The 14310-nt window shown below is 32.2% G+C and overlaps 1 protein-coding gene across 3 annotated transcripts in view; it reads right to left on the bottom strand.

The window, feature by feature from the left end:
* Window positions 1-14310, bottom strand: part of ROCK2 (Rho associated coiled-coil containing protein kinase 2) — a 136895-nt gene that overhangs the window by 27004 nt on the left and 95581 nt on the right. For all 3 annotated transcript variants that reach the window (XM_027113809.1, XM_027113810.1, XM_027113811.1), the window contains 13 exons: window positions 14111-14202; window positions 13133-13292; window positions 11517-11577; window positions 10928-10939; window positions 8751-8830; window positions 8539-8587; window positions 7825-7960; window positions 7639-7730; window positions 7173-7419; window positions 6682-6788; window positions 3873-4032; window positions 1132-1292; window positions 580-764 (listed from right to left, as the gene is read on the bottom strand). In XM_027113809.1, the coding sequence (XP_026969610.1) occupies window positions 580-764; window positions 1132-1292; window positions 3873-4032; window positions 6682-6788; window positions 7173-7419; window positions 7639-7730; window positions 7825-7960; window positions 8539-8587; window positions 8751-8830; window positions 10928-10939; window positions 11517-11577; window positions 13133-13292; window positions 14111-14202 (1542 nt within the window). The remainder of the gene's footprint in view (window positions 1-579; window positions 765-1131; window positions 1293-3872; window positions 4033-6681; window positions 6789-7172; window positions 7420-7638; window positions 7731-7824; window positions 7961-8538; window positions 8588-8750; window positions 8831-10927; window positions 10940-11516; window positions 11578-13132; window positions 13293-14110; window positions 14203-14310) is intronic.

The following is a 14310-nucleotide window of genomic DNA, read 5'->3' as shown; positions in this document are numbered from 1 at the left end:
TCAAATAACTGGAATCCAATATGACCTTTGGTCATGATTGGGAAGAACTAATTATACTACTAATGACTGAATGGGGTAAATTTTAACAGTATATTACTGTATACTTTAAAAGTATTTTACCAATGTTTTCTATTTTCTAAGTAAATTAAATATAGCACTAGAGTGTATCCTAAAAACTGATTTAAAAATTTATATGGTGTTTGCTTAACAGTCAAACATTTCCAAGTCCCAGAAACTAAAGAAACAAACAAAAAGCACTTATGCTTGAGGGACAGTCCTGAGGAAAAATACTAAGAGCACGGAGTACAAATACCAGACATTTTCTTCTTCTTCAACACCAACACTCTATATATTATATCATAAGGTGGCAGTAGTAAAAAAACTGTCAGGGAAGCAAATAAAATCTTTTTGAAGGACAACAGTGGCACTTAACACATTACTTAAAACAGAAAGAAAGAGAAAATGTGGTCAAGAAAATAAAAGGGTCAAAGGAAAATCCCGAGATAAATCAAAATTAAGATAATTTACATGTGGATAGTTGTGCATATTAATAAATTTTGTCTCAAACAATTAACTTACTTTCGAAGTTCAGCATTCTGTTTTTCCAAGCTCATTTTCATTTCTAGGAGATGATTATTCTCTTGTTTCAACTGCTTTTCTGACATTTTTAGTGTGTTAACTTGCTGTGTTTGCATCTTCAAGTCATTTTGTGTAAGGCAGCGCTTCTGAGTTTCCTGCTCTATTTTTAATGTCAAGTTTCTAACCTAAAAAATAGTGTTATTGGTATGTAAGTAAATTATTTTGACTTTCTTATCAATGAAGCTGGCAGTAAATATGATGATGTAAAATAGATTTTTCCCCTTAAACAGTTAATTCACTTCAAAATAAAATATTTCTTGGATTTTCCATAATGACATATTTTCAAAATAAAATGTGGTCTTTAAAAAAGTTTTAATCATGATTCATTTAGTATATCATCCAAATTCGGTAAAATTGAAAGATTATGGAATATTATTTTACAAGAAAAAATTTTAAATTATAAAACCATCACTGAACCTTTATAAATAAACCTAGTTTACTATTAATTCATTAAATTGTTTACTATTATTTATTAGTAAACTTCACACTTACATCCTCATTTAGCACATCTTTCTGTTTGAGAAGTTCGTTTATTTTCTGCTGTGACTGTTTGAGGTCACAGTCCAATATAGAGCATCTTTTCTCAGCCTCCAGCAACAAGTTCTCTACTTTCTGTTTTAAAGTTCTTTCCTCCAAGAGCTTTTTCTCCATTTCTATTGCCAGAAAAATGGACATAATCATGAATCAAACAAAAGGAGCATAACAAATACATGACACAGTGCTAATAAAAATTACAGTAAATGATGCTGCCTTAATAATTTTTTAAATTTCCAATTTAATATTTTCATCTCTCCTCTTAATATAATTGAATGTCAACAATTTCATGCTTGAAAATTAGGTGTTTCATTTGCAGGGTATAAAATTCTACCACACTCCACAATATTACATCCATTTTAATGAAAGCAAAATAATTCTGCCTTTACTTAATGTTTCTAAAAGACATGTACATCTTTTTAAATAAAGATTTAGTTTTCTGCTACTCTGTGCTTCTCAGTGTTACTCTTCTTGCCTAAAAACATTAAGCAAGATCCTAATCATTATAGAGGTAGATGCTATGACCTCAAAGGCTCTTTCTATATTAGCATATTACTATGCAGAAGATGAAAATTATGTTTTAGGGAGTTGGCAGAGGACAGGACTCTAGAACCAAACTTCCTGAGTTTAAATCCTGGTTCTGACACTTCCTAATTATTTGACTAGCCAACTTAATTAACCTCTCTGAGGCTCAGTTTCCTTATCTCTAGAATGGTGACAATAGCACCTACACCCATAGGGATTTTGCAAAGATTTTGCATTAGCACATGTGTAGTACTTAAATGCTGCCTGGCACATGGCAAGCACTTGATAAGTGCTCAAACAGGAGAATTTTCAATGACCTAAGAAAATGTTCACAATATTTTTTAAAAGGAAAAAAACCAAAACAGTAGAGAAAATTGAGAAAATACACAAAATATCATCCTGATTTAGTAGCATTCTGGTTAATCTTTACTTTTTATTTTCCTCTATTTTCTAAATGATTTGCAACAAACTTTTAATTTGTTTTATTAATCAGAAAAGACTTCTAAAGACATTTTTTCAGTCTCAAAGTGAAGAGCAGACAAAGTTTATGTCTAATCAAGTGATTTCATAGCAACTGCAAGTTATTACATGTAAAGGATTACTGATGTACTGATTAGAAAATCTGTTCAAATTCAATAGATTCTTCTGCTCCTTCATACCTAATGTTCAACCTCTAATTATCATTTATTACAGAGTTATATTGGGTAAAAATTAAACCTTATGAATTTTCAGTTTTTAATGAACTGTCTTCAAAAGTGTAGAAAAATGAAACCATTTTTCACATACTACTAAAAATAGCTAGCATTTCTAAGCACTTTTCAGGTATCATTATACTTGGTTTTCACAACAACCTAATACAGTAATTGTCCCTTTACAGGAAACAAGGCACAAAAAGGATAAGTAACTAGAGAAAGTCACATAACTAGTAATTCATTGCTAAGCCATATTCTTAAACAAAGAATGCAATGCAATGACATACATTGGAAAAGACCAAAGGCTTTATACCAGATATACCATCTATAAAATTTAAGTTTTGTGTATTCACACAAAATATGGAAGTCATCTGTACCTTATGTTACAGCTGTTAAAAGGAATTTTAAAAAATGAGTTACATGCTAAATTGGTTTATTTTCAACACTTCAGAGAATAATCTATAAACAAATGTACTCATTTTAAAAACTAATCACCCTAATATGGGCACAGAGAATAGAAAGAGGCATGAGTGAACTCACTGAGGTGAGGAAAATAAAGATTCTCTATCTTGTTTTGGGTAGTGATTATATGTATGTATTACAAATGTGAAAAATGTTTGCATTTTATTGCATCTAAATTATGACCTCAAAAGAAATTCAACTTTGTCTTTTTAGGCCATGGACAGGGAAACATGGCGCACTAACTTTCTTGTTAGATATTTCTAAATAAAGCACTCATTTCATTTTATATCATCTAGAATCAATGCCTTAAACCAAACTGTTTAAAAAAAAATCTCCAATTTTAATTACATTCAATAATTTAAAGGCTATTTTTTGCTAAGTTATTAATAAATGTTATGCTTTAATATGAAGTGAAATTTCTTTTTAAGAGTTTTATAAATCTTTGACAAGAATACTTTACTGATTTCCTTTGGAATTTCAAATCCATCATATATGAACAGTCAGTTTGGAAAACAAGAAATTATCTAAAAGACAATTAATTCCAAGATACGGGCTTGGTTTGTGGAAAAGTTCACTTTGCTATCTTATCCTATACTCATTAGTATTGTGTGACTTTGACCAAATCTAGCTAGTATATTTATCATGTCAGATTTCAAAATATTCAGTGAACTTATATTCTATAAACTCGCAAGACTTTTGTAACACAAGCTGGTGAAATGTCAAACTAAATATTATAAAAAGAGCATATCCCCCAAATCTGAATAGATGTATCTAGAGCTTCACACTCTGTATGCCTGTCACTGTTGATAGCACTGAACTATTAATTTCTCTCTGATCTAGAAATTCGGTTGAGTAATTCTGTGTTGGGGGCTTACTACCTTAGAAATGGATGCTGCCTTCAAGGAAAAACATATATGTAAAGCTTTCCTAATACTTTTTAAAATATTTTTCAAAATCAGAGTTGAATACAGAATCAATTCCGTAAAATGCTGCTGAAAACCTTCTTATGAAAATGCGTACCTTTCATGGCTTCTGATTTAGCTTCTTCAATGGATTCATAAATCTTATTTTTATCTGCCAGCCGTGCTTTTGTAGCCTTATGTTCAGCCTCTTCTTGTTCTAGGCTCTGCTGTATAACTTTTAGTTGGTATGTCATATCTATTTCCATGTTGTTCTTCTCCTATTAAAGATTTTAAATGGCAGCTATCAACAAAAAAGACTGGCTTGCAATTTCAAAAACGTAGAGTCTTTTTTTTACAGGCTTACTAATAATGTTCAACATGTTCCCTCCGATCTTCAAACTTCTTGTAAAAGTAACCTATGCACTCTACCTGTTCACTTCCCTCTGTACCCATCTCCCACATCTCCACTCTACTGTTTTGAGATCTTCATTGAGATTGCTTGAGCTCAATAAAGTGACAAATGATATCTCAGTATCAAATTCAACAGACATTTATAGTCTTTATTTCATTTGAACTCACTGTTGCCCTTGAAACTATTTCCTTGACATACCTGACACTGAACTCACTTGGCTCTCCCCATCCTGCTCTCATCTTTTCTGTTGCATGTGAAGTTTTCTCCCAGCTGCCCCTTAAATGTTGGGTGTTCTCTGGAGTAGTGTTCTTTAGCCATAATGCTTCTCCTCTTCCTATATTATCACTTCTCAAACTTTTAAAACATACCTAATGCTTCCCTTTGCTATATCTAAAAAAAAAAAAAAAAAAAAAAAAAAGAAATCTCAGGATCCTCTACTATTCACCCTTATTTTCCACCTAGGAGACTTGTTTTAAGTTGAGAATCTTTAATAGAAGTCAGTCTATTTTCGATATATCCTCAAAAGATTTTCTAATTCTTTGTTTTCTATAATTTATATCGTAAATATAGGTATTTCTTTTGTTTTTCAAGAATAAAAATGATTTTTTTCAAACTACACAATCCACCAACAGACTAATTTACTCTGCTCTGAAAAACCAATGCTCTAAGCAATCTCTTTGCAGATGGGCTCTTCCAGTCACATGGTTTGAGTTACTTCTATATCGATGACTCTCAAATATTTCTAGCTGCTACTACCATAGCTTACTTCTTTGTAGACATCCTAATTTGGCTGTCTCACAGGCATCTCAACTTAGGACTAAAATTGATTTATCACTGTCTCCTCTAAAACAGCTATTTTTCCTTTATTCTTTATTAATTAATGGTACCACTATAGATTTCGTCACAAACTAGGAACCCAGAACTCGTTCTTGAGTACTATTCACACGCCATATCTAATTAATCACTAAGTGTTCCCAAATATTCCTCCTCCAAATATTTCTCAGATTCATCCTTATTTTCCATCCTTTGAACTACTGTACTAGTTAAGTCTCCATTATCTAGGTTACTGAAAAAGCCTCTGACTAATCTACCTACGTCATCATGTCCTCCTCAAACCTAGTTTCCACATGGTACATAATGATCTATCTTAAATGTTCCTCTAATAAAATCATCCACTTCAGTGGCTAGTCCATTACTTAGAGCAACTAAGTGTTGTTAACAGAGTATTCAACATCTTGCATGGCCTGGCTCATGCCTGGCTCTGTAGCCTCACTCAGGCCAGTGAATTCATCACACTTTAACATTAGGTTTTCAGGCCAGTTTTAGCCTGACGTCCATTTGTGTAAAATTTCATTAGATCATAGCCATGCCCATTCCCTTTACTGCAGCAGAGACCATATGGCCTGCAAAGTCTAAAGTATTTACTGTCTTTCCCTTAAAAGATTAAAATTTTTGACCCCTGCTCTTTACTCCAGAAATACTGAATCATTTGCATTTAAACAAACTGACTATGACTTTTTTATTTTCTATCCTCTGTGCCTTATGCCCATGCTGTCCTCCCCAACTTTACCCTGTCAACCAATCCTGCCCTGTCAGATTAGGGATTCATTCTGTGCACCCAATATACCCTGCTCATACCTCTATCATTCTACTTACCACACTGCATTAGAATTATCTGTGTACTTTATTATTACTTTAGAAATTACCCATTAGACTGTGAGATTGTTAAGGGGAAGAACTGCATCCTGATATTTCTACCACATGATACATTAAATACTTAAGTGAATGAAAATAAAATATTAACTGCACAGAGCCTAAAAATTATCCCTGGTTTATAGTACTTTTTGGTAAACTTCTAAATGAAAAGTCACGATAACTTTATGTCATTTTAAAGACATATTGTAAGATGGGCTTCCCTGGTGGCGCAGCGGTTAAGAATCCACCTGCCAATGCAGGGGACACGGGTTCAATCCCTGGTCTAGGAAGATCCCACGTGCCGCAGAGCAACTAAGCCCACGAGCCACAACTACTGAGCCTGCGCTCTAGAGCCCGTGAGCCACGACTACTGAAGCAAGCGTGCCTAGAGCCTGTGCTTCACAACAAGAGAAGCCACTGCAATGAGAAGCCCGCTCACCACAACAAAGAGTAGCCCCCCGCATGCAGCAACAAAGACCCAATGCAGCCAAAAATAAATAAATAAATTTATTTTTTTTAAAAAAAGATATATTGTAAGTCAAAATTTGCATTTTCCTTGGATGCCCAGGAAGAAGCATCCTCATTATACACCCCAAGAGACTCTCCCTTCATAAGCATCTAACATCTAAGGGCTGCTTGTAGTGTTATGGTATGCCTTAAAATACACATCCCTAATCTACATAACCAAGTGTGAATATAAGAAAGTACATGAGTGTTGGAAATATTTCAGTTACTAATTTTCCTTATTTTAAAATAAGTTTTTCAACCCGAAACTGTCTAGTCATTTACTTACACAAACGTAAAACTTAACATGTTTTACCTTTTCCAAATCAGTAAATCTCTCCTGTAGTTGTCTCTTCTCAATCTCTACTTTTGCTAATAAGATTTTGCCATTCTTTAAATCTTCTTCTAGGCCAGATATTCTACCTAAAATTGAAACATTTTTAAAAACAATAAACTCATATAGTATACATATTAAACTTAGAGTAAAAAATCTGGAATTCACCTCATTCTTTAAAGTTGTTATAAGCAGAACTTTTATAATTGTTGGTGTAGTGCTTTAGAGTTAATTCGACTGGAATCCAATCTACCACCTTTAGAAGTGGTTTGTTACTAAAAATACTTCATACTATTTGAAAGTAAATCTTTCATCCATAAAATTTTGTAACAATGTATTTCTAATATGCTAACCTTACATAACAGAGTATTAAATTCAGACATGTACTATTCTAGCACATTATCCATCATCTAAGGTTATGTCCAAAACACAAATCATTAAGATGAACTCAAGTGCAATATCTACTTTAATACCTTGTAAATCATTAATAATCTCTGATCCATGGGTTCGGTCCCTCCTTTCAGATTCTAGAACTGACTGAAGATTGATAAATTCCTTTTCAAGTTTTAACTTGGCAGTCTCCAGCAGGCAATTTTTATCTTGCAGATCTCTATTGTTAGATTCCAGCTGTTGAATCTGTTTTGAACTTTCTGCCTGGGTTTTCCTTAACCGGGCTGCAGTATCAGATTCTGTTCGCAGCAAAGCATTGGTTTCATCCAGCTGTTATTCCATTCAAAACCAAACAAACAACAAACAAATAAACACAGGTATATATGATGAAAATACCTTCAATTATTACCCCATTACTATTTAAAATAAACAAAAACCTAAAAAATATCTTCCTAATGATTTCCTCTTCGTAACACTGCCAATTAAAACAAATGTTAACAGATAGTCATAAATAAAATTCAATATCCTTATAAACTGGGATCAACCTACTTGTCTCTGGAGTTGATTCACTTTCTCAGTGGATATTTGAGAGTTCTGATTTCTTTTTTTCAAATCTTCAAGTTGATCTTTTAAACTGTTAACTGTGATAGAAAGCATTTTAGCGGTAAGCTTCAACACAACACACACATACACACAAACATTTTCTCTTAGTATTTAATATTCTACACCACAAACCATCATTCTCCAAATTTCGCTTCTTGTCTGCTTCTTGATCAGCTTTCCGCTGATATTCTGCATTTTTGTGCTGAAGAAGCGCCTTTTCTCTTTCTAATTGTCTTAATGCTGATTCCACATTTTTCCTTAAGGTAATCTGAAATAATGCTTGAAGTTATTATCAAAGGAAAGTATGTATAAAAATCAAACAAAAACAAAAAATATTTCAGTTACATCAAGCAAATAAAAAAGACCTTTAAAAAAGCTATTAACTGCCCTTTTGTTAAAACTACAATGTTTTCCATATTTTTTAAATAGCACACTATTCTTAAATAATCAAGACCATAAGTGCTTTGTTTACTATTGAAAATCAAAATTTCTGTAACATTCCATCACCACTGAACCATCTTTACTTAATACAAACTATGGGTCTGAATAAAAAAAGAAACAATTGTCAATTTCTATTTTTAAGTCACGTTAGTAATATGAGTGCAATTTTCTTTTTACTTGAAATATCTACACATACTAAATTAACTCATTTGCAAAAACATAACAAAATGAAGCCTATTATCATGGTTACCCTATAATCTGAGAGTCCTGTCCACCAATACTACAAGGTAGATTTTACTATATAACAAGATATGTATTAATATGGTACTAAAAGAACTCTGTAGATAAGTCAGGCATCAAAACTTTTTATGAACAAAAATGTTAATAAAAGCAGAGCGACTTTACCTCTTCTTCTAGCTCCTTTGCTACTTTCTCTAGGCGAGTATTAACAGATCTAAAGAATTTCAAAGGCAACAGTAAATAATTCTCTCCTAGTTTACAATAAAAACATTTACCATAAATTATAAAATTATCATATAATTACTTTTTAGCTCTTCTTTTTTAGTAAAATGTTTAAACTTACATTTTAAAATATAACAATTATCTACAAAACATACTTGCACTTCTGCTCTAGTTCCTCTTTGGCTTGTATCTCACTGCTAAGGTGTTCTTCTAATGTGTATAGTTTTTTCTGAATCTGTCAGAAAATAAGAAACTATAATTATAAAGTCTGATCATATTTAAAAGGTGAGAGGCTTAAAGAAAACAATGATAATCTCTTTTCTTTCAACTTAATATAGGTACAGTTTTTGTACATTCTTAATGTGATTTTTATTGACAGAGAGAAAAAATCCTCCATCTCTTGCTTTCTATTACAGTACACATGTATGTATGAACACACTATGTAAACATAAGAATAAAAAGCTCCGATCTTGGCAGAATTCTTCTATGACACCAAGTTTCTCATTCATTATGAACAAAGGATATCCTTTGATACCCTCCATCATTCTTTTGTAGATTATTTATTCGAAAATACTGTCACCATTTGTGCTTATAAAGATAAAAGGTCTACCTCTGAAACAAATATTTGGAATATTTGACTGAACACACTCAAAAATATATTACTTTTCTTAAAAATAATAAAAGCTCTTCCCATTTTTCCAAAGAAGACATGCAGATAGCCAAGAGACCTATGAAAAGATGTTCAACATGACTAATTATTAGGGAAATGCAAATGAAAACCATAATGAGATATCACCTCACATCTGTCAGAATGGCTATCATCAAAAAGACAAAAATAACAAATATTGGAGAGCATGTGGAGAAAAGGGAACCCTGGTGCAGTGTTGGTGGGGATGTAAATTGGTACAGCCACTATGGAGAACAGTATGGAGATTCTTCAAAAGATAAGGATAGAACTACCATACAATCCAGCTATTCCACTTCTGAGTATTTATCTGAAGAATATGAAAACACTAATTCAAAAAGATATATGCACCCAAGTTATGGAAACAACCTGAATATCCACTAGTGGATGAATGAATAAAGAAGATGTGGTATATTACACACAGCGGAAACTACTACTCAGCCCTAAAAAAAAAAGTGAAATCTTGCCATTTGCAACATGGATGAACCTTGAGGGTATTAGAAATAAGTCAGAAAGTGAAAGACAAAAACCATATGCGGAAACAGACACACACACACAGAAAAGGAAAGAAAATAAAACAAAGACAAACTCAAAGACAGGGAACAGATTGGTCATTACCAGAGGAAAAGGTGGTTAGGGCTGGATGAAATGAGTGAATGGGGTCAAGTGTATGGTGATGGATGATTACTAGACTTTTGATAATGATCACTTTGCAATGAATACAGAAGGAGAATCATAATGTTGTATACCTGAAACTTATGTAATGTTACATAAGTTTTCCCTCAAAAAAAGATATATAAAAGCTCTTCTTTATATCTTCCTACACTGTGCCAGGCAAAATACTGTGAAAAGTTGTCAACAATAACTCTTTTGGATAAATGACAACTAATTAATTACAAGTCATCTTGCTATAAGGCCAGATATGTTGGGCTTTAAACAAACTAAAACTACGGAAAGCATTAAATACTGCATTTTGGGAGCCTTACTGCCTTTATAAAGGATTTAACTTTTCAAGTTCCTTTTGTGTTTTAGGTACAGTGGCAGGCACTTTACAGATATTGTCTCATTAATCCTAACAAAACCCCTAAAAAGATGGGTAGTATTATACCTATTCAATAAAGAAACTGAAATCCAAAAAAGGTGAACAGCTGGGCCAAGATAGCATAGCTAATAAATGGCAGTGCCCAAAAGATCCTGATCTATTAGATTCCATGGCCAATGTTCTTTCCACTATTCTTTCTAGTGATTATGTTCTCCATGATTTCTTAAATATTTCATATACCTTAAGCAAAACTGTATACTTCCCTAGTAAGAAAATAGAGGCCAATGAACTAGTCAAGTTTAACAGCTTTTGGCTACTACTACATTAGTATAATTCGATCACACTAGTTATCACATGCCAATCAAAAGTTCTTACTGCTACTTATATATCCTTAATAAATAAAAACAAGAAAATTATACAATATATATTTTAAACAACAGATCCATAGGAGCAATAATAAAAAGAATACTTGGTAGAAAAAAGGTTGAGAACTTCTCTCTTGGGTAGGTGTAGTACTCCAAATGCTAGGTGGAATGTGATTATAACAAAACATCACTAGAGTGATGAGATTTTCCTGTTTTTCAACATATTTGACATCAACATACCTCTTGACTCTCCTATTTAAAACAAAACAAAAACATTAAAATGCTTGTTATGCTTTGTAAAATTCCTAAAACACAAATCATACCAAAACTACCTAACTAATTTTTTTAGGTTTTGAAGAGAAAAATGTTTAGCATCCTCATTTATGTGTGTGTTCATGATTTAGCTTTGTATAGAGGTCACAAAATATTGTAACATTTTGATAAAATTATCCTTTATATGAATTCATTGCTAAATAGTCAAAATTTAAATCATGTACTATTTCTATATCCTTATAGCTTATTATCTGTACTCTTTTATAGTACTAAGATCATAAAATTTTCTAACTGGTAGAAAATACAGCTGTTTGTAAACCTATTCTATCACTTTTGCTACTAAAACTAAGCCTAAAGCCATGTACAAGTCATCTTTTCACTAGCCATTGGATCTCACACAGTGATACTTGTCAAATAAATGAATCACTTCAATATTATGCTGAACTGGATTGCAAGAAGGAATGCCATCTAAAAGTAGCATCAAGTGAACTTTAAAAATACAGGGATATTACTAAAATATTTGAACACGTGTAGAGTAGTAAAAATTTATACATACTTCGTTTTTCCTTGATTGTATCGAATCATTTTCTTTACAAGATGGAGAGTCACTTAATAACCTAGAAAGAAAGGCAGGAAATAAATTCTTTTGCGTGTCATTTTAACTCATTTTCTAATACCAAGTTATTCTCAGAATTAAATTCCAACTACAGATTCTCTTTCTTTTCACTTCAACATATTTAAAATGAAGTAATATTTTCCCCTCTAGAGATGTATAACATTTTCAATCATTTAAAATGATAAATATTTCTTGCCTCTCACTCTTAAGAGGATGTTCTAGTCTTTAACATCGTTGAGACTGGAGTCACTAAATAGCACTACATTTTTCTCCCTATTCATCTCATTTTGAGTTCCTGTAACTATCTTATTCTTCTTTTCTAGAAATCTTCTGGAAAGAGATAGCTCTCCTCCTTTTCAAAAATAACATCTCTTGATCTCCAGGTCTTAATACACAAATCATCACTTCTATTTAACTGTTAATTTCTCGCTTAACTGGGTCCTTCCTCACTGTGTATAAACATGCTTGGGTTTCTCCTGGCACTGATATCCTCAATTTAGTCAGCATTACAGTAGTTTTCAGAACACTGTCCTTAGCAGGATGACAATTCATGCTGGGTTGCCTGGGATTTTCCTGGTTTTAGCATGGAAGTCCCACACCACATCCCAGGAAACCCCTCAGTCCTGGGGAAACTGTAATGGTTGATCACCCCAACCATTACACACATGGAAATACCAAAAATTTCTCAAATATATGTTTCTCAAACATCTTTAATACTTCATTCAACTATTTAACAGTTTTCAGTGGCTCTTTGCTGCCTGTCAAAGTCAAAAGTCCCTTAGCACAGCACACAACAATCATCTGTTGCATTATGCTTCCCCTAAACTCCAACTCCAGTCTATTTTCTAATTTTATACCCAATAATCACTCCAGTTGACCAATATGTATTGAATGATCTTGTGCCAGGCTCTGCACTACATGGAGGGATTACAGGTAAGAAAATCACAGTTTCATTAAATCCTCCAAATGGTCATGATACAGTGATATATATATATATACACCCTATGTTTGAACCCTACTGGACTATACTACTCTGCTCCCAAAGTATGCTTACATTTCAAACTTTTCCTTCCAGTATTCACCTCCCCACTATACTCACCTAACCTCCTTACAACTCAGCCTTTCAAAACCCTTTCTTAACTTTAGACTTGGCTAAGATGCTACCTCTTCCCTGAGGTCTTACCTGACTTTCCCCTACCCTCGTCCCAAAGAGATGTGACTTTTATTTTTCTTCTGAACCATCTCATATCTTTTTGGTACGTTTCTTAAGGCAAATATCACATTCTACCCTTTATTATGACTATATAATTCTCCTATATCCCTTATTAGTTGACAAGCTCCTTCAAAAGCAGGTGTTTGGTCTTACTCTGTATCCCCCAAAGAACACAGAACATTGCCTTACATTCATTTGTAAATGAATATCATAAAATATTCTATAAAAAAACTCAGTTTAAAACAAATTAACACTTTATCTTCTATAATTCAGTCTCGAAGTAAGACAACTCTTTATAGCTAGATGCTGAAAACAATAAATATGTAACAAACAAGTCACATACAAATTTTCTCTATAGTAGGTAAATCCTATAAAAGGCAGCTGATTTCCCACAAAAGCTTTAGGAATTGGGAAGGTTTCTACATCTCCTTTATCATCTTCAATGTCATCAAAATTGCTGCTATCTATGTCACTGCTGAGTTCAGGTACCACAGGAGCTGCCGCTATTAAAAGAAAAGAAAAAAGTTATTTAATAATAATATATCTGATTTAAAATTATATAAATGACCCCTGTTTTGTTTTATATTAGTGATTATATATTATTAATATGTTATATAAATATTAACATATTACATATTGATTCATTAACAGTACTATATTATTATGATTTACTATAGAATATTTTAGTAACAGATTTTGTTTTATCATTTCAAAGAACTGAAATTTTATGTGTTTTATTATTATATTAGATTGGTTTTAAATATAGATAAATCAATCAAACAAGGAAAGCAGGATGATATTATTCTACGTGTTAAAATTACAAGCAGCAATAACTTGCATATACGTTCTTTAGTCTTCGGTTTTCTACATTCTTTAAGTAGAAATATTTCTTACTCTTCAAATGAATTAATGTTAAATATACATGAAGTTTAAATGAATTACTATGCTTACCCTAGTATTCACCAGAGTATGGTCTCCATAAGTAACTAATTACTGATTTATTAATTCAAACAACTGAATTAAAGAATTGTATTTCCCCAATTCTGAAAATTACTGAGATCCATAAAACTTAGCTTAACAAATTAAGAAACCTATGTTTATCATAAAAGCACTGGGAAATAAAGACATATTAGTTTGCTAAGATACTGAGGTAATATTAATTTAGTTATAAGTACTGCTTCAGAACAAATTGAAATGAAACCTCTCAATTTAAAAATTAGTTAGCATTAAGTGTACAGACATGTTTATTAATTCAGAAGAGGAATCAATTTATGAGATTTAAAATGTGATGAAATGGAAATATTTAAATTTATTGACTTACTCTCTCTTATGTTATCCCAATTCCATTGATCATTCTTAAAGAAAGGATGTTGTTTGATTTCTTCTACACCATTTCTTCCAAGTCGTACCTCCCTAAACAATGCAGTTAAAAATTGTATTATAAAGAGTAACATTATATAAATACAAAAATATTAACTCTTATCTCAACAAGGATCAAAATAAGGACCAGAAATGAGTTTA

This window comes from Aethalodelphis obliquidens, unplaced genomic scaffold, assembly GCF_003676395.1.
Source record: "Aethalodelphis obliquidens isolate GAN/ISIS:26980383/991018 unplaced genomic scaffold, ASM367639v1 scaffold12, whole genome shotgun sequence".
Lineage (NCBI taxonomy): Eukaryota > Metazoa > Chordata > Mammalia > Artiodactyla > Delphinidae > Aethalodelphis > Aethalodelphis obliquidens.
Note: the sequence above shows the minus strand (reverse complement) of the source record. Positions and strands in the feature narration are given on the sequence as shown.